This window comes from Plasmodium yoelii (assembly GCF_900002385.2).
Source record: "Plasmodium yoelii strain 17X genome assembly, chromosome: 14".
In the NCBI taxonomy this organism is placed as follows: domain Eukaryota; phylum Apicomplexa; class Aconoidasida; order Haemosporida; family Plasmodiidae; genus Plasmodium; species Plasmodium yoelii.
Genome location: NC_036186.2, coordinates 126,059 through 151,176, shown reverse-complemented (window position 1 = coordinate 151,176; position 25,118 = coordinate 126,059). Strand labels below are relative to the sequence as shown.

At 20.6% G+C, this 25,118-nt stretch overlaps 7 protein-coding genes across 7 annotated transcripts; 6 read left to right on the top strand and 1 right to left on the bottom strand.

The window, feature by feature from the left end:
- Nucleotides 1-414: 414 nt before the first annotated feature.
- On the bottom strand, nucleotides 415-1,882 carry PY17X_1401300 (uncharacterized protein; the record flags this gene model as incomplete). The annotated part of the gene is made up of 6 exons (XM_723979.2): nucleotides 415-489; nucleotides 641-871; nucleotides 966-1,075; nucleotides 1,197-1,266; nucleotides 1,362-1,599; nucleotides 1,728-1,882. 6 exons carry the CDS (start codon nucleotides 1,880-1,882, stop codon nucleotides 415-417), a joined length of 879 nt encoding a protein of 292 aa, XP_729072.2.
- A 3,398-nt stretch (nucleotides 1,883-5,280) lies between these two features.
- PY17X_1401200 (PIR protein) lies at nucleotides 5,281-6,526 on the top strand (the record flags this gene model as incomplete). The annotated part of the gene is made up of 3 exons (XM_022957383.1): nucleotides 5,281-5,295; nucleotides 5,433-6,326; nucleotides 6,467-6,526. The coding sequence occupies 3 exons, from the start codon at nucleotides 5,281-5,283 to the stop codon at nucleotides 6,524-6,526; spliced, it is 969 nt and encodes a 322-aa protein (XP_022812784.1).
- A 2,140-nt stretch (nucleotides 6,527-8,666) lies between these two features.
- On the top strand, nucleotides 8,667-9,339 carry PY17X_1401100 (fam-c protein; the record flags this gene model as incomplete). Its single annotated transcript, XM_726229.1, has 2 exons — nucleotides 8,667-8,747; nucleotides 8,878-9,339. The coding sequence occupies 2 exons, from the start codon at nucleotides 8,667-8,669 to the stop codon at nucleotides 9,337-9,339; spliced, it is 543 nt and encodes a 180-aa protein (XP_731322.1).
- A 3,306-nt stretch (nucleotides 9,340-12,645) lies between these two features.
- On the top strand, nucleotides 12,646-13,774 carry PY17X_1401000 (uncharacterized protein; the record flags this gene model as incomplete). Its single annotated transcript, XM_721019.1, has 3 exons — nucleotides 12,646-12,660; nucleotides 12,769-13,584; nucleotides 13,688-13,774. The coding sequence occupies 3 exons, from the start codon at nucleotides 12,646-12,648 to the stop codon at nucleotides 13,772-13,774; spliced, it is 918 nt and encodes a 305-aa protein (XP_726112.1).
- A 2,438-nt stretch (nucleotides 13,775-16,212) lies between these two features.
- PY17X_1400900 (uncharacterized protein) lies at nucleotides 16,213-17,285 on the top strand (the record flags this gene model as incomplete). The annotated part of the gene is made up of 3 exons (XM_723376.1): nucleotides 16,213-16,227; nucleotides 16,370-17,092; nucleotides 17,199-17,285. The coding sequence occupies 3 exons, from the start codon at nucleotides 16,213-16,215 to the stop codon at nucleotides 17,283-17,285; spliced, it is 825 nt and encodes a 274-aa protein (XP_728469.1).
- A 2,263-nt stretch (nucleotides 17,286-19,548) lies between these two features.
- PY17X_1400800 (PIR protein) lies at nucleotides 19,549-20,751 on the top strand (the record flags this gene model as incomplete). Its single annotated transcript, XM_022957382.1, has 3 exons — nucleotides 19,549-19,566; nucleotides 19,687-20,595; nucleotides 20,686-20,751. The coding sequence occupies 3 exons, from the start codon at nucleotides 19,549-19,551 to the stop codon at nucleotides 20,749-20,751; spliced, it is 993 nt and encodes a 330-aa protein (XP_022812783.1).
- A 2,783-nt stretch (nucleotides 20,752-23,534) lies between these two features.
- On the top strand, nucleotides 23,535-24,707 carry PY17X_1400700 (PIR protein; the record flags this gene model as incomplete). Its single annotated transcript, XM_022957380.1, has 3 exons — nucleotides 23,535-23,549; nucleotides 23,682-24,536; nucleotides 24,621-24,707. The coding sequence occupies 3 exons, from the start codon at nucleotides 23,535-23,537 to the stop codon at nucleotides 24,705-24,707; spliced, it is 957 nt and encodes a 318-aa protein (XP_022812782.1).
- Between the last annotated feature and the right edge of the window lie 411 nt (nucleotides 24,708-25,118).

The following is a 25,118-nucleotide window of genomic DNA, read 5'->3' as shown; positions in this document are numbered from 1 at the left end:
TTAGGATTAAGTATTATATTGCATTAATTTTTTACAATTTGAACACTAATTAAATATATATACCATTCCGGTATTTTTAATCACGAAATGAAGTTTAAATATGCAACAAAAAAGGGTGACAAGCATTAAACGAAAGGAATATCATAAATAAAATATCTTCATAAGTTATAAAATTTTTATTTGTAGTATTCACAATATTAATAAGTATAGATACAGTCTAATATTAAAATACATAAACAAATAATACACAAAAAAAAAGTTCATAAACAAATAATACACACAAAAAAAGTTCATAAAACAAAAGAAAATTTTATGATGAGAATTTAAAGCAGCCATTATACATGCAAATAAATCGTTTAATTAACACAAATTTTATAACACTATGGTGCTGAAAAAAATATATGAAATATATGTTTATTTATGAAGGGAAAAACAATTTGAAACTTTTCTAATCATGCGTTTTAGGTAGCTGGGAATATGGTGAGCAATCTAAGAAAAAAAATATAAATGGATGAATATGTAAAATGCTAAATTTTTTGCAAGTTATAGTATATATTATAAATATGTACATTTATTTAAAATAATGTTTTTTTAGCAATTGTTGAAATAAATTATTATGTTAAAATTTTATATCGATTACAGATTCTATATAGGTGATATTAACACAATTGTTTTTTTTTTTAATGAGGTATCCAATTAAGTTAACATATGTTTTGTTTATTGTTCCATTTCTAATATCATCTTCAGAATCAATTTCAGTTTTGAATAAATTTGCGTTTTCTATAAGTGCGTTTTTATATTTTTTATTGGTAGGGTGGTGATCATTTATATTTGCTGAAGTCATGGCAATTACAGTTGCATCTTCTGATATCTACAAAATTAATAAAAGTGTATTTGAATAATTTGCGTGTCATAATATGAGAAATACGATTTATAACGAAACAGAAGAGGAAAGTTTTCCTTACTTCAGCCTTTGCAGCTAAAGCATAAAAATATTTCTGATAGGGCTCGCACTGATTTTTAGAGCGTTGTTGTATCATTACTAAATCTTGATTGTATACACGGACAATTTTTCCTAAAAAATATATTATAAAATTGCATAGATGTAATTAAAATATCATGATTTTGAAGATATGGGAAAGAATAAATAGTAACAATAATATGTTAATTTGATTAATTATTTATGTTTTGTATACTTTCAGCTGAGCCTTTATAAAAAAAATTGATATGGTCAGGATCCCATAACTCTTTTACTATTTCATTATACTAATGAAAGTAAAGAGAAATATATGTATATAAATTATAATAACTTTTTAATTTCAATTTTGTTTATAACTTTAATATTGTTCATTAATTGATACCTTATTTCGATCATCATTTATATATTCAATTTTTCTAACTTTTGTATATTCTCCATATTGTTTTTGATAAAAAATCATACGGCAAGGATGATATTGTGTGTAGAATTTATAATCATATTTACTTGTAACATGATACTCTAAATGTCTTATAGCTTCATGCATAAGTTTGATCACTTGTGTAGTTTCTTCGGGATTTGCACATAATAGGTGTTTGTTTTTTTCATATATTTCTTCTGAACTATTATTGATAAAAATAAACATATTTTAAATGCGTACAAAATAAAGTTATTGTATTTATAACACTGTTGCAAAGACGTGCATTTATTATGTGCATAATGAAATATATATATTGTTGTATTTTCTTACGTAAGATAATGACGTGTTAACTCGAGTGGTGATTCGGGTGTTGATTCGAGCGGTGTATCTTCTCCTGGAGGAGGCTCAGCTGCAAGGGTTTTATTATCCACATATAGAGAGATTGTTAAAATAAATAAAGCTATTTGAACATAAAATTTATTCATTTTTGAACTTTACAAAAAAAAATTAAAATATATATTAGCATTTTTTTAATTAAAAATTAACAACTCAAAAATATGGACAAGTATAATTAAAATTGAAGCAAATAATTTTCTCCAATAAAGTATAAAAAACAAATATTTATTAAAAAAAAATGCAAATTATTATTTAAACGGTAGAATCCATGTTTTTGACAAATTTATAGGTTTAATATATTTGTTATTTAATTAATTCAATTACACGACGATGTCAATAACATAAGCTTTCATAAATATTGAATATTAAAAATATTATGATTCAAAGTTTCATTAATATTATAATACTTAAAAATTAATTTTAATTACATTATATTATATAAATGATATTTTTGATAAATAGTATTATGAATACACAAGTTTTATATTTTTATAATTGACAAAACTCAATTTAAAATTTATAAGGCATCCCACCATGTATGGAATTACATATATAATTATATTTATATATAATAGGGAAAAACTATGTTGTTTTTATTTAATAGAGAATTAGTAACCATTTAAAATAAAAATATAAAAGAAAATAATATAAATATATATATTTGTTTCAATATAATTATATATACTTACATTAATAATTAAATTAAAATAATTGTTTTTCTATTTTTGTCATTTGTTTTACAAAATTTCTTCGATAATGCATAGTTTTTTATATAAAACATATCTATTATATTTTTAAATATTAAAATAATCAATTTAATCTGAGGGATGCAATTAATTTTATATACTAATACTATAATAACAATATTTTTTGCTTTATCATAATAATAGTATGTTAAAATTTATATTATGAGAAGCACAGATTCTGTGATTTGTTTGCCACATTTAATACAAATTTTACTAAACAATTTTCTAGTAAAATTGTTAATTTTATAAAAATTATTTATTGGTAGTAATATTAATGTCCATGTTTTTTTATAAATAATACACATTATAAATTACTTTTTAATAGTAAAACATAGTATATATATAATTTAAAAAAATACAAATAAATAAAATATAAAATAAAGAAACATAAAATTGTAAAGCCAAGAAATGTATATATAATGAATTTATTTTTTAATTATAATATTCTTAATTCCGAGGTGTTAATTTTTTATGAGTTATTATTTCGCTCATTGAATCTGCTTTTTGAGTTAGGGCTCGAAGTATATTGTAATTTAATTTTTTATAATTTGAACACTAATTAAATATATGTACCATTCTGTATGTTTGATCTCGAGATGATGTCTAAATACACAACCAAAAAAGGGGTACTGCCATTAATATGAAATGGGTTACATAACATTTTTTCATAAAATATAATATATACAATTGCGTATTAATATAGATTTAAATTATTAAAATATAATATTGCATATATTAATATAAATATTGGTTATATGGGAAGTCATATTATGCTATATCATAATTGTCTACTATATAAAGCTTGTTAATTAGGTGACTATATTGAATTATGCACATTATAATATACAATGCATTTGTTTGTTTGATGAAACATTTTATTTAGTAAAACTTATTATTTGTGTCACTATTATTTTTATTTAAATTATATTACACCAATCTAATTGTAATAATAACATTATATGTGAGATTGGGTATGAATTATAAGATGATTCATTTTGAATATTCCTCTGCATTATAATATATCTTGAGGTTGGTGGGTATATTGTTATTGTTGATTAAACACATTACCAATATATAATAGATAGTCATAAAATATAGGTTCATATATATATATATCGATAGGGAATCGACAACGTAACGTCGTCTATAGACATTGATATGCTTCTAACATTTTTGAAGTTTTAATTGTAGTTACTATTCTCTTTTTGTATTAATAGAAGTTGATTTATACACTTTAACTTATTTCTCGAAAAGTATAACATTAGATTAATCATTATTAATTTTTAATCTTTATATTTTTGAGGTATAAATAAATTATATTTTAAAAGATTTAAAAAATAAAATATATGTATATTAATAAAGTTTAATATGATAGATAGAATGCATTATTATATGCTTATACATATAATAAAATACGCTACCAATAACTAATATTGAAATGTTGTTGTATTGTGAAACCCTGATATAATTAAATATTAATTTTATCGAAAAGACACATAATACATTATAAAGGTATCAATGTTATATATTTGTTAAAGATGCAATTTGGAATTTGTAGTTTATATTCTAAACAACTGGATTAATGGAGGAATGGTTAAAGACTCAATTAATGTTAAATGTCATTTTATTATCCCATATTAACGCATATTATATTGTCATTGTTTTACCATAGAATTAATAAAATATAGAATTTTTAATAAATTATCTGAATTTATATACATTGATAACTATAGAAGTAGAATATATAACATAAAAATGAATACATAGCATTTACGAATATTTAACGAAAATTATATATTAAAATAGCAAATATATCTTATCTCTCTCCTCTTAAAATGAAATATAATAACTTAATTAAACATAGTTTTCTATTATACTTTAAATTTGCATCAATACTTATTTATGTGTTAATGTTTACCAAGCATTATTTTAAAAATAATATGCATTCAAAGACTTATTTAAGCTTATAAGTACGGGTTCAGTGCTAATTGTTGTTTTAAAGAATGGAAAAGATGGAAAAATATATTATAAAATTACCCAATAAAGTATATTTCTAAAATGGAATATTTAGGAATAAAAATAAAGTGATTAGACTCATTAAAATGGGTTATGAACATATTTATATTAATTAGAAATAATGTAAATTGATGTCATTTGTATAGAAAATGAAACAATACAACTTATTTTGTAAATGTTATAATTTTAGAAAAAACTATATATATATTATAAGAAACAAGTATATAAATATTTAACATATTTTAAAAAATTACTATTTATATACTTTTAAGGATTATAGCAATAATGAATTTCTTAATTGTTTCGATTTTTGCAGTATATTACTTTTGTGACACCACTTATTAAAACAAAATATATGATGTTGTTTATTTTCTATATTAAAACATATGTATAAGAAGATATATTCTAAATTCATTACAATGTCACTTTAATTTTTATAATAATTCTCATATGAATGTTATTAAGGATAAAAATTTATGCAAAATTGTATTATATATACATATGATAAAACATGTATTAAACAACCCTAATTTATGAGAATTAAAGTTCCATAAAAGTATTATATTGTTCCATATTATCTTTAAATTAATAATAAAAATGATAAGAATTTGTTTGACCACATACAATTTTATATTAAAGTTTAATTATTTTGTCATTTATTAAGTGTAAAATATATAAAATATGATACTACATAATTTACATATTGTACACAAAATAAAATTACAATGGATGCTCGCCTGGTATATAATTTTTTTTAATAAAAATGTTTTCCTTTACATTTTTTGATATTGTATTACCTATATATTTCATTAAACTTTATTTTATAAGAGTTTCATTAACATATATTTTTATTATACCTTTTTAAATGTTTTCTTAGTGTAGAAGGTTTGGTCATTTGATAAATTATTTACCCGATGAATTAGGTACTTCTCCAAGTTTAAAATTTAATACTTTAGGGAAAGTTATGAATTATTGCTCTAATGGAGAATCAAAGGGAGCAGAATGTAAGACTGATATCGATCAGATTAAGGCAGGATTTATATGGTTATTTGAACAAAATATTGTTAGTAGGATTAGTAATTTAAGTAAAGATCAACCTAAAGTGTTTATTGTATACATTACGATATGGTTAAGTTATATGTTAAACCTAAAGGGTGTTACAGAGTTTAAGAATATGAATGAAATTTATACTAAACATATAGAAAATAATATGCACCATATTAATTGTAAAAAGACTGATAATGATTGTAATAATTCATTAAAAGAAAAAACAGAATATAATAGTTTTAATGAGTTAATAGAATCAAACAAATGCTTAATGAAATTTGATATTAATGATATGTCTAAGTTTTATAATGGATTTAAATCATTGTGTAAAATGCATATTGAATGTAATGTAAACAAGTCAAAATGCACAGAATGTTTACAAATAGCTGAAGAATTTGTTAAAAAATATGAAAAACTTAATGAAGATCCTAATAATATTGATAACAGTTCATATAGTCAAATGCTGTCTACTTTATCAGCTGATTATGATAATTTTAAAAAGAAATATGATGATGCTCAAAATTGCAAATCATCACCCCTTCCAACGATAGAAAAAAAAAAAATTATTGTAAAAGATTTTGAACAAATTCCTGAAAAAACTCCTGAAAAAACTCCTGAACAAAGTTATGAAGTTACATCATCAAGTTCGTCGATATCAAAGAACTTATTTATAGTTTTATCGATATTTGGTGCAATAGGATTTTTTTTAGGAATTTCTTATAAGGTAAATAATAAGGAATTTATAAATTATTTTCATTATATATATGCAAACATTAACAAAAAAATCGTATACTTCTTAACATTTTATATTGGTATTCGTTATTTGGATTTCGGAAACGAGATCAAAAACATTTAAGAGGAAAGTTAAAAAAAAAAGAAGAAAATGGATCATTAATATATGATTCGAAGATTAATAGTGATTGATATATGTTAAGAATATGTCTATTAGAAATAAATAATTTTTGAATGTAATTTTTGCATAATTTTTATGTTATGGGTTAGGATTATATTTGTGGGACTCGCATTGGGTTGGGATTAAGAATTACATTGTATTTAATCTTGTATAATTTTGAATAATTTGATAATATTTATTAGTTTAAAGAATTGTTTTAAATATATATAGTAAACAAGTTATTAAAAATATATATAGGATAAGTTGGAGTTTTTAATATTTATATTAAGTCTAAATATGTAAGAAAAAATGAGGATGAATATTACTATGAAAAGGAACGAATAAAGTAATATATTTTGACAAATTATAAGAATTTGATTTTGTGGTAATATAACTTAATGGTAAATATGTTGAACTATTTACTTTTTATATTTTATTGTTAATTGGGGGTTAATGATTTATGGGGGAATTGATCAAATATTAGAATGGACTTGGCCCTAGAAGGAAACGATGATTTAAATAATTACAATCTTTAATATGAAAAAATGGGGGAGAAGTGGAAGTAAGGAAAAAACATGAAAAATGTTATAAATTGAAGAATATTAAAGTCGTAAATTGCGTCGATGAGGAAATATGATTATTAAATATATACAAAATTATGCAAGCCAATCCTGTACCATTTATTAATTTATTTTTTTGGTTAATTTTTTGTTTATAAAAGAAAAAGTGATTATTTATATGATAAATTTAATTAAATTATATTTGAAGTCGAATTTAAAGAATAATAAATATTAAATTTGTATATTAATATAAAGAAGTATTGTGTATATATGATACATGCCAAGAGTTTGTTTCATATTTTATGATAAGACATAAGATAATTTTTCTATATGATGAAATTATCTATTATAACTGAATTATAATATTCATTTGTTTTTAATTATTATTTATAAAAGTCAAAATATTGTATTGTTTAAATACAAAAAGTGTCTCAACATTTGTTAAATGAATATGATGAAAATAAAAGTTAATAGAATTAATTATATTTCATTTTTCGATTTGAGATAAAAATAAATTAGTTCTATATGTATTATTTTTGTGGTTTAATATTGTAATTGGTTGTTTTTTGAGTTACATTTAAAAATATAAATATTTTATATTATTTTAATAGAAATAATATATTTGATGTTGTATATTATGGGATATATTTATAAATAAAATGATTACATACCAATCTGTGAAAAAAATAATTTTTACAAAAAAGTGGTAAATAAAATGTATAATATTATTAAATAATATTAAACATTTGAAAAGTATAAAAATAAGAATGCATTTAGATGCAAACAACTTTTTTTAATTGTTTTTCATAGGTTTGGATATATTGGTTAACAATATATATGTATCTAATATTTTATTATCATAATTAATATTTATTGATTTGCTTGTAGACAAACGCCAATAGAAAAATATAAGTTTATAAAGTATCAAACATATTATTAAATGAGGCTTTAAATTATGATAAAGACTTATTTATACAAAAATATGAAAAAAAATATTTTAGGTTGAATTTGTTACATAAACTGATTTGTTTATAATTCAAATAATGTATTTTTTACGAAAATTGTCTCATTATTTGAAAAAAAACATATATATATATATTTTAGTAATTGCATGCTTATATTTCTGATGGTAGCAGTTATTATATATTTATATGATGATATATACATATAAATTAGTGCATTAATCTATTTACATTTTAAGTATTAAAAATAATTTTGTTATATTAAATATAATGGTTCAAATAAATAAAAAAGATTCAGAACAAATATATACATTTTTAGTATTTAGAACAAATTGTTATATATATTTTTATGCATTTGAAATAAACTATATTATTTATTTTTATTATTTATATTAAAGTAAAAGTATAATATTAAATTTTGTTAACTTATAATTACATGATCATAAATTTGTGAATGATTAAAATAGAAACAATATATAATTTTATAAATATCAAATAGTTTTCTTATATAAAATTAAACAATTTGTAATATTAAATAATAGAATTATTATTTTACAATAATATTAGATAAAACAAAACTGAAAAAGAATAAAACATATATATTATTTAAAGCGTACTGCTTCGAGGAAACACTTTTTATTAATAATAAAATGAATAAAAGGATATTTAGTTTAGTTTGTATTGTCTTATATACCCTTTTGGCTGTATCAATACATTGCTCCGAACAGAAAGTAAGTTGCCAAAAGAAAATATAAACTAATATATAGAAAATTATATAATATCGGTTATTTACATTTTGTGACGTCTATATTAATGCATATATATATTAGTATATTTTTTCCCTTGTATGATCGATCTAAGGTATTTGTTGTAGGAAATAAAAGCATTTGTGGTAGCAAAGAAATAAACAGAAGCAACGAAAAAAATGGTATAGAATCTAAATGCGAAACACAATTAAAGAATCCCAATCCTAAAGATGATGAAGATTATAAAGGATTTAATTGTTTTAATATATTTAAAAGAAATAAAAGAACTAAACCACCTTCAAATAAACATGAATCTCCTTCTGAGGTAGAATTGCTGATGGAAAAAATTATATCTGACATTGCAATCTATCCAGAAAAATTACAGTCTTTATCAAATGATCAAATAACTGAAACATCTTCAAATAACAATGAATTTCATTCTAATGAAATGTTGGATATGGAAAAAAATGTGGCTTACTTTCTTTTATCAAATCCAGAATTTGTTAGATTTTTATTACTTTTAAAATTATTAAAATTAGATGACCAGCCTTCAAATGATAAATATGACATTTCTTAGGTAAAGTTTAATCGGGGAAATGCTACGCTTAACGTTGATCCAGAATAGATAGGTCATTTATTGCCTTTATCATATTATGAAAAATCAACAGGAAAACAACCTTCAATAATAAACCAAGTGAATAATCTTCATACAATAATTGAATTCAAATGATATCGAACTAAAAAACAAACAAAATAACTCTTTTTAATTATCACTCAAACTACAATGTTTGACATTGATACCTCTAGACGAATGAAATTTAGTGACCTTTTCTACATTTACGACTTTATATTTTAAGTTTATAATTTTATTAATTATTAAAATAAATGTAATATATTTTTATTATACATTTATATGAATTTTTCCGTTTATACTTATTAATAGTATATAATTTGTGAAAGAATATGCCGAAAACAATTCATAATTGAAATAATATTGATCCATTTGTTATAATCATAGTATTTATTATTTGTATGCATATAATTTTATATTACATACATATGTTCATATTTTATATAATGAAAGTAAAATTTGACGAAATTCCATTTTTTGAAGTTTATTAATAGAATAATACTATAAACAATTTTATAGATATATTACATTTATTTAATTGAGTCAATAGTATTATGGTAATATATATATAAAAGGATTCAGGATTGCGTTTGGAGGAACCCGTATTTTGGGTCATGGTTCTGTATTATGGGTTATAGTTATGTTCAATGGAATCTATGCTTTGTGTATGGTTGTATTTTTATTAATTTGTTTATAATTTGATCATATATATTTTTCTATAAATGATGATTAAATATATATGATATGTCCGCATGTTTAATTTCGAAATAAAGTCTAAATATAAACCCCCACAAAGCATATTGCCATTAATATGAAAAAGGCCACATCACATTTTTTCATAAGTTATAATATATATAATTGAGTGGTAATATATATATTGGCTATATATTAATTCATATTATCCTATATCATAATTGTCTATTATATAAAATTTATTAATTAGGGGGGTATATTAAATTGTGTATAACACAATATAAAATATGTTTCTTTATTTGATGAAAATTTCATTTAGTAAAATTATTTGTCACAATTATTTTAATTTAAATTGTATTTTAACAACCGAACTGTATAATATTATTATATATGAGGATAGGTATGAATTATAAGATGATTCATGTGGAACAATTGTCTACATTATAATATACCTTCAGGTTAATGAGTATATTTTTATTGTTAATTAAACATATTACCAATATATAATAGGTAGTCATAAAATATAGATTCATAAAATGTCGATCGAGGTTCAACAACACAACAATATCTATAAAATATGTTTTATACATCTAACATTTTTAATAATACAATAAAAATATGCATATTAATAAAAAATTAAATTATAGATATATGTATACTATCCTTTAAAATAACAATTATATATAGCATCATTTTATGCTAATGTTATAATTTATATTGATAGGAATGGTTACATATATATATATATATATATTAATTTAATTATCATAAGGTATAATATTAGATTAATCGCTATTAATTTTAAATTTTATATTTTTAGGTATAAATAAGTTATATTTTAAAATAATTAAAAAAATAAAATATAAGTATATAATAAAATTTAATGTTATAGTTTGTTCTGGCAATTATAAATAATATAATAGATTGAATAGCGTTATTGTTCTAATATATATAATATTGTATCAATTACTAAAACTGAAATATGTTAATTTTGTGAAACATATGCAATTATATATTAATGCAAAGTATACAGGAATGTAATAATTAATTCTATTTGAACTAATAATATTTTTATTAGGTTATTATATATATACAAATTCAGAAATATATTGTTATTGCGAAATAATATGTGTTCTAAAATAATTTAAAAACGATGAAACGAGGAAATATTATACATTGATTTAATGTATTTTTATTGATTGCACTAATTATCTCATTGTAGTATACAGTGATATATCATTAGTAACAACAATAATAATTTTATATTATATATTGTTTTATTTAATTCGAATACATGGATATAAAGTAGTTATATATATTATTAAACTTGTAATAAGACTAACAAGTGGATAAAATGAAAAATAAATGTTATAGTTTTTAAATATTATGCCTTTAATGTGATAATATTAGAATTAACACTGCCAAGAAAAATAATATTAATAATTCTATAGTTTTTCATAATAAAACTAAATATAGTTTATTATAAAATATAAAAGCAAACTATATATTTAGAAAATAATTCTAAGGCATTTTTAATACATAAATTAATTGAAAGCTTTAATGTTAAAGGAATACAATACATAATTAGCTATATAGAATAGGTAAATCATATATGGCTACAATTTTGTCTTAAAAAAACATACTTCCCTTATCTCTCCTCTCAAAGTGCAATATACCAACCTAATACACATATTTTTATATTATACTTTAAAATTTGTATCAATAGTTATTTATATGTCAATATCTAATATTTACTAAGTATTATTTTAAAAACAATATGCATTAAAAGTCTTATTTAAGCATATAAATACGGTTTCAGTGCTAATTGTCGTTCTAAACCGTGGAAAAGATGTGCAAAATATATTATAAAATTACATAATAAGATATATTTCTAAATTTAATTATATAGGAATAAAACTAAAGTTATTGAAAATGTTAAACATAATTGGAATTGATATATATTAAATAAAAATAATATTAAAATTATGTATATGCAATTAATAAAGGGAGGAATGCAACTTATTTTATAAATGTTATAATTTTAGAAAAAAAAAATATTATATATTATAAGAAAAAGTATATAAAAATTCAATATATTTTAAAAATAACTATTTATATAATTTTAAATATTATAGTAATAATAACATTTTTTATTTTTTAGATTTATACAGTATTTAAGTTTTATAATTGAAATCATTAAAACAGAAGATATAAATATACTCCTTTTTTATGTTCAAACATACTTTAAATTCATTATAAAGTATATTAATTTTTATAATAATGTTCATATGAATGTTATTAAGAATAACAATTTATGCAAAATCGTATTATATATACATATGATAAAAAATGTATTAAACACCCCCCAAATAAGGGAATTGATCTATCATAAAAGTATATATTGCTCCATATTAATTTTAAATTGAAATTAATAAGAATAAAAATATTTTTATCTACAGATAATTGCTGTATATAGGGTTAAATAATTGTATTACCTATTTTAGAATATATAATATGATACCCCCTTAACCTAGAGATTATAAATTATATTCCATCATAATGGATGATAGTCTAGTATATACATTTTTTGATATTATATTTTCTATAAACTTCATTAAGTTTTATTTTAATAACATGTTCTTAATACATATTTTTATCAATTTTTTTTAAATGTTTTTTTAGTGTGGAAAATTTGTTGTTTTGAGGACGTATTTACCCGATGAATTAGGCAAAAATGGAACACTCGATTTTGGTGATAATACGAATTTTGTGCAATACTGCCCTGAGAAAGATTCAGGAGGAAATGAATGCAATAATAATCTAGATAAAATTACGGCTGGATTTTTATGGTTGCTTGAACAATGTTATCATGCATTAAAACATAAAACTCATCGTACAAATAGTATTAATGCATTTTTTATATATATTATTTCATGGTTTAGTTACAAATTAAAGCAACTCAAATGGGAGGAATTCACCACAATAAACGAATTTTATAATAAAAATGTAAAAGATAGTAATAAATATAAAAAATTTATAAGTCATGCTTATACATTTGGAGAGCTTAAGGAATTCATGGATGAACGAAATGATTTGCTGAATATTAATATTGAAGATCTGTCTAAATTTTATGATGCATTCAATTTAATATGTAATATGTATGATAATTTTGCAACGAATACAGATAAAAAGACACTGTTAAATGATGCTAATGAATTTGTTAAAAAATTTCAAGAACTTAATGGAAATTCTAATAATACTGATGGAAGTTCATATAGACAAATAATGTCTTCTTTATCAATTGATTATAGTAATTTAAATAATAAATGTACTAGTAATGGTGTTAATTGTAAAGATTTTCAATCCTTTCCAGATATAACAACAAACTTTTCTGCACTAACATCGGGAGATACATCAGGTTCGTCGATAGGAAAGAGATTATTTACAGTTTTATCGATATTTGGTGCAATAGCATTTTTTTTAGGAATTTCTTATAAGGTAAATAATAAGGAATTAAAAAATATAATATTTATATATTATTTTCATTATATATATGCAAACGTTAACAAACAACCGTACGTTTCTTAACATTTTATATTAGTATTCATTATTTGGATTTCGGAAACGAGTTCAAAAACAAAAATTAAGAGAAAAAATAAAAAATATAAAGAAGAAAATAAATCGTTAATATATGATTCGAAGATTAATGATTATTCCAGGAATAGTAATCATGATTAACATATTTTAAGAAACTATTTATTGGGAAGTAATTTTTGCATAATTTTTATATAGTTTTTATGATATGGACCCCATATTCGGGTTAGGGATAAGTATTATATTGTATTTAATTTTTTATAATTTGAACACTAATTAAATATATATACTATATCCGCATGTTTAATCACGGAGTGATATTCAAAATATGTATCCCCCAAATGGGTACTTCCATTAATATGAAAAGAGCCACGTAACAGTTTTTTCATAAATTATGATATGTATAATTGAGTGCTCATCCCGATTTAATATGATTAAAAAAAATGTCTATATTGAATATATTAATTCATATTATGATATATCATAATTATTTATTATATAAAACTTAATCAGGGGATATATTGAATTATCCACATTATAATATACAATGTATTTCTTTGTTTGATGAAAAATTTATTTAGTAAAACTTATGATTTGTATCATATTTATTTTGATTCAAATCGTATTTTTTAACCGAACATTATAATAATTTTATACATCAGAGTATAATTTTATTCATTTGGAACAATTGCTTACATTATAATGTACCTTCATGTTAATGATTATATTTTAATGTTAATTAAACACACTGCTAATGTATAATAGATAATCATAAAATATGGATTCATACATATCGATCGAGAATCGATAATATAACATATTCTATAAATTATTGTTATGCTTCTAACATTTTTTGACGTTGTAATTGTAGTTACTATTATCTTCTTGTATTCCCTTTACATTTGTATTAATAGAAGTTGCTTTATACGCTTTAATTTATTTATCATAAAGGTATAATAATAGATTAATCACTATTAATTTTAAAATTTTTAAGATTTGAGGTATAAATAAATTATATTTAAAATAGTTAAATGAAAAAATATAAGTATATTAATAAAATTGAATGCTATAATTTGCTCTAACAATTATAAATAATATGGTATATATAATGCATTATTATTATATGACTATACATATAATATAATAAAATAAAATACTAATAACTAATATTAAATATTATTTTATTGTGAAACCTTCAAATAATTAAATATTAATTTTATCTAAAAGACGCATAATAATACATTATAAATGTATAATTTTTGTATATTTGTTAAAGATTCAATTTAGAATATGTGGTTTTATATTCTAAAAAACTGGATAAATAAAGAAAATGTTAAAGACTCAATTTGTGTTAAATGTCATTTCATTATTCAATATTATATTATTAGTGTTTATTGAATAATCATTTTTTAATCTAAAACAACATTACTTTATCATAGAATTAATAAAATATAAAATTCTTAATAAATTATTTGAATGTACATACATTGATAACTATATCAATAAATATATAAGATAAAAATGAACAATGGAGAAAATTTAACGAATATTTATATAAATTTATATATTAAACGACCAAATATATCTTATCTCTCTCCTCTTAAAGTGCAATATAACAACCTAATACATATAGTTTTCTATTATATTTTAAATTTGCATCAATACTTATTTATGTGGTAATATTTACTAAGCATTGTTTTAAAAATAATATTCATACAAAGACTTATTTAAGCTTATAAATACGGGGTCAATGCTAATTGTCGTTTTATACCTTGGAAAAGATGTGCAAAATACATTATAAAATTACATAATAAGATATATTTCGAAATTAGAATATGTAGTAATAAAAATAAAGTTATTGAAAATGCTAAATATAATTGGAATGGATATATATTAATTAAAAGTAATATTAAAATTATGCATATGCAATTAAAAAAGGGAACAATGCAGCTTATTTTGTAAATGTTATAATTTTAAAAAAAAACTATATTATATATTATAAGAAACAAGTATATAAGTATTTAATATTTTTTTAAAATTACTAATTATATACTTTTAAGGATTATAGTAATAATCTAATTTTTTATTTTTTAGATTTATATAGTATTTAAGTTCTAGAAGGGGATTCATTAAAACATAAAATATTAATATATTCCTTTTCTATGTTGAAACATACTTTAAATTCTTTATAAAAGTATATTCATTTTTATAATAAAGTTATACCAGCTGTAAGTATGAATAACCTTTTTGCATAAAATGTATAATATATATATTTAATCAAAATTGTACTAAGCATACCTCTATTTAAGGTAATTTAGCTAATTGTCATAAAAAGGAATGTAACTTTTCTCTAGTAATAATATTATTTTATTATCCTATACTAATTTAATTATTGAAAAGCATATAATATATTTAACTACAGACAGTTGTTACTTATATGGTTAAAGTATTTGCGTCACATATTGGGGGAAGTGTATATACAAACAGCATGATTCTACTAAATTTACAAATCAAAAATAAAATCCAATTATAATGAATAAGGAAGTGGTATATGGATTTTTAATAATAATAATAATAATTTATTTTGCTTTTTTTGATATTGTATTATATATAAATATCATTAAACTTTATTTTAATAAAAATTTCAATAATACACGTTTTTATTAATTGTTTTTAAATATTTTCTTAGTGTAAAAGGTTCAAGAATGTATGGGAGGATTTTCCCGATACATTGAATAATGGAGACTATCAATTTAATATCGATAGACATTTTAAAACATATTGTACTAATAATAATTGTGAAATGCCTCTCGAAAAAATTAATGCTGCATGTTTATATTTGTTTGATGGATTCTTTAAGGATGCTGATTTGTTTAAATCTGTTGCAAAAAGTAACATAGATATTGTTGAATACATTATGATATGGTTAAGTTATATGGTAAACCTAAAGAATAATGAGCCAAACCTTACCAATCAACAACATTTTTATACTGCATATATAAAGAGTGGCAATAAGTATAATAATACTATAAATCATGTTAGTGGTTACAATAGTTACAAGAAACTTATAGATAAAAATAATTATTTTTTAAGTATGGATAAGAGCATTATATTTAAATTTTATGATGCATTTAAATCATTATGTAACTTGTATAATGAACTTGATGACAATCAAAATTGCAAAAAATATTTGGATGATGATAACGATTTTTTTAAAAAATATGAAGAACTTAAGAAAGATTCTAGTATTACTGGAAACAATTCATATATTAAAATATTATATACTTTATCAGATGATTATGATAATTTAAAAAATAAATGTAATAATTCTCCATCCCTTCTAACTAATTCACTAATTTCAATTGCATTTATATTTGGTGCAATAGCATTGTTTTTAGGAATTTCTTATAAGGTAAATAATAAGAATTTAAAAAATATAGCGTTTTTAAATATTATTTTCATTAAATATATCCAAACTTTAACAAAAAAATCATATGTTTCTTAACATTTTATATTAGTATTCGTTATTTGGATTTCGTAAACGATTTCAAAAACAAAAATTAAGGGAAAAAATAAAAAATATAAAGAAGAAAATGAATCATTAATATATGATTTGAAGATTAATAATGATTTATATATCTTAAGAAACTGTCTATTGGGAAATAATTTTTGCATAATTGTATACAGTTTTATGTTGTGGGTCAGGGTTGTGTTTGTAGATCCCATATTTGGGTTATGGTTAAGTATTATTCCTTTATTTAATTTATTATAATTAGAACATTAATTAAATATATGTACCATCCCGCATGATTAATGATGATATTATGTTCAAATATACAACCAAAAGGGGGCATAAGCTAATATGAAAGGGATCATATATCATATTCCCTATAAAGTATAATATATACTATTGAGTGTTCATATCGATTTAATATGGTTAAATAAATAGCTATATTTCATATATTAATATAGATATTTTCTATATAATAATTGTCATTATATAGGGCTTTATAACCCATAGTTATATTGAATTATGCATAACACAATATGTTTCTTTATATGTTGAAGCATTTTATTTAGTAAAGCTTATTATTTGTGTCATTATTATTTTGATTTAAATCATGTTATCCAACTGAACTATTATAATAGATATTCATAAAATATCGATCGAGAATCGACGATATAGGATATCTATAAAAGATGTTTTATGCATCTAACATTTTTAATAATACATAAAAAATACAATGTATATATAATATTCATTTTTTTCATTTCAATACTTTGCATTTATGTTAAAGTTCTAATTTATATTGATATAAATAGTTCTATATACATTAATTTATTTCCCATAAAGATATAAAATTAGATTAATTATTATTAATTTTTAAGCTTCGTAGTTTTGAGGTATAAATAAATTATATTTTAAAATTGTTAAAAAATAAGATATAAGTATATTAATAAAATTTCATATTTTGTTCTAATAATTATAAACAATATGATAGATATAATGCATTATTATTATATGCTTATACATATAAACTAATAAAATACTCATTAATAATTAATATTGAAATATTATTTTGTTATGGAAACTTCAAATAATTAAATATTAATTTGATCGAAAAGACACATAATAATACATTATAAAGGCATAATTTTTATATATTTGTTAAAGATCCAATTTGGAATTTATAATTTTATATTTTAAAATATGGATTAATGGAGAGGTTAAAGACTCAATTCATGTTAAATGTCATTTATTATTTCATATTAACGCGTATTATGTTATCAGTACTTAGTGAATCATCTTTAATCCAAAACAACATTATTTTATCATAGAATTAATAAAATATAGAATTTTTAATAAATTATTTGAATACATATATATTGATAACTATAACAATAAAATATATAATATAAAATGATCAATGAAGAACATTTAACAAATATTTATATAAATTTATATACTAAAAGAGAAAATATATCTTATCTCTCTCCTCTTAAGGGCAATATAACAATCTAATCACGTATAGTTTTATATTATACTTTAAAATTTGCATCAATAGTATTTATATGTTATATATTATATTTAATAAGTATTCTTTTAAAAATAATATGCATTCAAAGACGCATTTAAGCTTATAAATACGTATTCAGTGCTAATTGTTCTTTTAACAGTGAAAAAATATGCAAAATGTATTATAAAATTACCCAATAAAGAATATTTTTAAATTGAAGTATATAGGAATAGAAACAGTTAAATGATTCATTAAAAACAATATTAAAATTATGTATATGCAATTAAAAAAGGGAACAATGCAACTTAATTTGAAAATACTATAATTTTAATAAAACATGGTATATAAGCATTTAATATATTTAAAAAATGACTATTTATATACTTTAAAAATCTTAGTAATAATAGATTTATTAATTTTTACATATTTACAGGTTCAGAGACATAAATATATTTATTAAAACATGAGAAACAAATTTGAATTTTTCTATATTGAGACATAAATATAAGGAGATGTACTTTAAACTCATTACAAAATTATTTAAGTTTTTATAATGGATATCATTAATAATCATGAATTTAAGCATAAATTATGTTATACATATGAGCAAAATGTATTAATATATTTAATTTAAGGCAGTTTAACTGATTTCAATAAAATATATATAAATTTACTATGGTGTTACTATTGTATTATTACTTTACATTATTTTTAAATTAATATAAAAATAAAATGTGGTTAAATACAGATAATTGTTATACAAATAATCCAATTTTACGTCCACTAGTTTGATGGAATATATATGAAATTAATATGATGTTAATTTATACTTCAAAAATAAATTTCCAATATGGCGATTAGTAAAGTGGTACATATAATTTCTTGAATAAAAATGTTTGTTATTACAGATTTTTGATATTATCTATAAACTAATAATAATATAATTTTAATAGACATTTTTATTTGATTTTTTAAAATGGTTTCTTAGTGTGGAGATTTTGATACTTTTTGGAGGTTTTTTCGCGATGGATTGAATGATTCTAAAGAATATAATTTTCAAAGTAGAACATTTAAGAAATATTGTTCTGATGAAAATTGTAATAACGATATCGATAAGATTAATGCTGGATGTTTATGGTTAATTAATAACATTTTCGGTACATCTGATTTTTCAGTTGATAATAATACTCTTAAGGATGATGCTTCATGTATTATGATATGGTTAGGTTATATATTAAGCCTAAAAACATTTGATAAAATCAGCACATTAAACGATTTTTATTCTAAGCATATAGAAAAAAACACGATGTACACTGACCATAAAATTAATTATCAAGAAAGATATAATAAGGAAGTCATGGGAGGAATAAAGGAATATATGGATATTAATATTACTCATATGCCTAAATTTTATGAATTACTTAAATTATTATGTAATATGAATAGTGATATAAAAAAAAGTAGTAGTAACGATATTTTACAACATGCTAATAAATTTGTTGATGAATATGGAAAACTCCTTAATGATAATAAAAATATTGACGGCAGTTCATACAATAAACTATTACTTGTTTTATCTAGGTATTATATTAATTTTGGAAAAGGTAGTGAATACCGTAGTAAAGCAACAGATTTTCCTTCATTACCAACAAAAAAAACAACTGAAAATGATGGTATATCAGATACTAAAGTAACTGAAACAGCCGAAAATGGTGGTAGATCAGATCCTAAAGTAACTGAAACAATTGAATCCTCGAGTGGAACAGAACAATCAAATATTGTAACGATAATCCCAATTTCTAACACAGAATTATCAGGATCGTCACTAGTAAACAAAATAATTCTATTTTTATCGATATTTGGTGCAATAGCGATTTTGGGTGGAATTTCCTATAAGGTAAATAATAAGGAATTTAAAAAATATATTCAGAACTGAGTAATTTGTGAATATAAATAAATTATACATTTTTAAAAATTTTTATATTAGTATTCGTTATTTGGATTTCGGAAGCGATCTCAAAAACGACACTTGAGAGAAAAGCTAAAAAAATAAAGAAAATGGATAATTAACATAAGATCCAAAGAGTAATGATTATCTCAGGAATAGTAATAATGATTGGTATATTTTAGGAAATTGTCTATTAAGAAATATTTTTTTGTCATAATTTTTATATAGTTTTTATGTTGTGGGTCAGGGTTGTGTCTATGGAACCCATATTCGGGTTAGGGTTAAGTATTATATTGTATTTAATTTTGAGTAATTAAATAATGTTTATTGATCTGTAAATGCTGATCAAATATATTTACAACCCCCGCATGTTTAATCTCTAGCTGAAGTTTAAATAAGCAAAAAAAGGGGTACTTTCATTAATATGAAAAAGGCCACATAACATTTTTTCATTAATTATAATATATATAATTAAACGTTCATATCGATTTGATGTGGTTAAAGTAAAATAACTATATTTCATATATTAATATAGATATTTGATATATAATAATTGTCATTATATAAGACTTTTTAACCCGTAGTTATATTGAATTATGCATATCATAATATATAATGCATTTCTTTGTTTGATGAAAATTTTACTTAGTAAAACTTATAATTTGTGCTACAATTAATTTAAATTATATTATGCTAATTGAAATGTAATAATAGCATTATATATTCGGTTGGGTATTATTATAAGATAATTTATTTGAAATATTCCTTTACGTTATAATATATATTCAGGTTAGTTAGTATATTTTATTAATTAAACATTACCAATATATAATAGGTAGTCATAAGATATATATTCGTGAAATATCAATCGAGAATCGACAATATAACATTGTCTATAAAATATTATTATGCTTCTAACATTTTTAATAATAAAATAAAAATCGTACTATATATATAATATGTTTTTAATTTTTAATTGTAGTAACTATTTTCTTTTTGTATTTTACATTTGTATTAATAGAAGTTTCTTTATACGGTTTAATTTATTTATCATAAAGGTATACTATTATATTAATCACTATTAATTTTTAAACTTTATAATTTTGAGGTATAAATAAATTATATTTAAAAATATTTAATAATAAAATATAAGTATATAATAAAATTTAATGGTATAGTTTGTTCTGATAATTATAAATAATATGATAGATTGAATAGCGTCATTGTTCTAATATATATAATATTGTATCAATTACTAAAACTGAAATATGTTAAATTTGGAAAAGCATACAATTATATATTAATGCAAAATATACAGAAAAGTATGCAATAATTAATTTAAATTAACAATATTTTTATTAGGCTATTATATATATAAAATTCACAAATATATTGTCATTGCGAAATAATATATGTTCTAAAATAATTTAAAAACTATGAAACAAGGGAATATTATACATTGATTTAAAGTATTTTTATTAACTGAATTAATTATTCCGTTGTACTATATAGTGACATAACAGTAACAATAATAATAGTAATAACAATAGATAAACGTATTAAATACGGACAAATATATTATGTTAATTTGATACACTACATGGGTATAAATTCATTATACATATTATTAAACACTTTATAATATTATAACATTTGTTTAATCAAGTTCTAATGCGATAATATTAGAATTAACACTACCCAAAAAAATAATATTAATAATTTTATAGTTTTTCATCATAGAACTAAATATAGTTTATTATAAAATATAAAAACAAACTATATATTTAGAAAATAGTTATAAGTTATTTCTAATGAATAATTTTAATATATATACATAATTTAAAGTTTTAATGTTAAAAGGATACAAGCCATAATTAGTTATATAGAATAGGTAAATCTTATATGGATACATTTTTGTCTTAAAAAAACATACTTCCCTTATCTCTCCTCTCAAAGTGCAATATACCAACCTAATACACATAGTTTTCTATTATACTTAAAAATTTTCATCAATACGTATTTATGTGTTATATATTTAATATTTACTAAGTATCATTTTAAAACAATATGCATTAAAAGTCTTATTTAAGCATATAAATACGTATAAATTGCTAATTGCCGTTTTAAACCGTGGGAAAGATGTGCAAAATATATTATAAAATTAAATAATAAGATATATTTATAAATTATAATATGTAGGAATACAAATAATATTATTGAAAATGTTAAATATAATTGTAATGGATATATATTAATTAAAAGTAATATTATAATTATGTAATTTGCATAGAAAATAGAGCATTCAACTTAATTTGTAAATGTTATAATTTTAATAAAATATTGATATATATTATAAGAAACAAATATATAGTATTTAATATATTTTTAAAAAAGACGATTTATATACTTTTAAGGATTATAGTAATAATATAATTTTTTATTTTTTATATTTATATTTATACAGTATTTAAGTTTTAGAATTGAAATCATTAAAACATAAAATATAAATATATTCCTTTTCTATGTTCAATAATAATTTAGATTAATTATAAAACTATATTAATATTTATAATAAAGTTATAACATATGTTAGTAAGAATATCAATTTTTGTATAAAATCCATCATATATACATATAGCCAAAAATGTATTAAGCAACCTTCTATTTAAGGTAATTTAGCTAATTATCATAAAAAGGAATGTAACTTTTCTTTAGTAATAATATTATTTTATTATTCTATATTAATTATTAAAAAAGTTATAATATATTTAACTACAGGGAATCGTTATATATATGGTTAATGTATTTGTGTCGCATATTGGGGGCAGTGTATATAAAAACAGCAAGATTTTACTCAATTTACAAATATAAAATGAAATTTCACCACAATGGATAAGAGAGTGGTATATGCATTTTTTAATAATAATAATCTCCTTTACATCTTATTATATTGTATTATATATATCATTAAACTTTATTTTAATAAAATTTTAATAATTCGCGTTTTTATTAATTGTTTTTAAATAATTTCTTAGTCTGGAATACTCCTTTCTATATGTAACTCGTTTCTCAAAAATTTGGACGGAAAAGGAGACTATCAAATTATTATTAATGGAGACATTTTAAATAGTTATTGTGCTGGTAACAAATGTAGTGATAACCTCGCAAAAATTAATGCCGGATGTTTATATTTGTTTGATGCATTCTTTAAGAATTCTTCTGTGTTTATGTCTGATGCAAAAGGTAACACCAACATTGTTGAATACATTATCATATGGTTAAGTTATATGTTAAACCTAAAGAAAAGTGAAGAAAATATGAGCAATTTACAATATTTTTATAAGACATATATAAATAATGATATGTACACTCATACTATAACTGATGTTACGGACTATAAAGATTATAAGGAGCTTATAGATAATAATATTGATTTGATAAATATGAATATTAAAGATATATCTAATTTTTATGATGCATTTTATGCATTATGTATGATGCATTTTGAATTTAATCAAGAAAGTCCAGATTGTGGTAAATATTTGAAAAATGCCCAAAATTTTGCTGAAAAATATAAAAAACTTAATAACGTTTCTGATAATAAAGATAGTCCATATAATAGATTATTATATACACTATCAAATGATTATGACAATTTTAAAAAGAACTGTAGTGTTAAATGTTCCATTTCATCCTTCCCAACGATAGAAAAACCAAAAAATTATGTAGAAACTTTTGAAAAAGGTTCTGATAAAACTGTAAAAGGTCCTGAACATCTTCATGCACAAGATTCTGAAGTTGCATCATCAAGTTCGTCGATAGCAAACAATTTATTTATAGTTTTATCGATATTCGGTGCAATCGCATTTTTTTTAGGAATTTCTTATAAGGTAAATAATAAATAATTTAAAAATTATTTTCATTATATATATGCAAACATTAACAAAATTATACATTTTTTAAAATTTTATTAGTATTCGTTATTTGGATTTCGGAAACGATTTCAAAAACAAAAATTAAGAGAAAAACTAAAAAATATAAAGAAGAGAATGAATCATTAATATATGATACGAAGAGAATGACAATTTCAGGAATAGTAATAATGATTGGTATACGATAAGAAACTGTCTATTTAGAAATAAATAATTTTTGCATAATATTTATATAGTTTTTATGTTGTGGGTCAGGGTTGTGCTCGTGGATCCCATATTTGGGTTAGAGCTAAGTGTTATATCTTTACTTAATTTTGTATAATTTAAACACTAATTTATTATATGTACCATCCATATATGTTTAATCACAGATGAAGTCCAAATATGCAACCCAAATGGGGATAATATATTATGAAAGTAGTACATAATATATTTTATAGATTATAATATATACAATTGAGTGTTCATGCCGATTTAATATGATTAAAATAAAATGTCTATATTGCATATATTAATATAGATATTTGCTATATAATAATT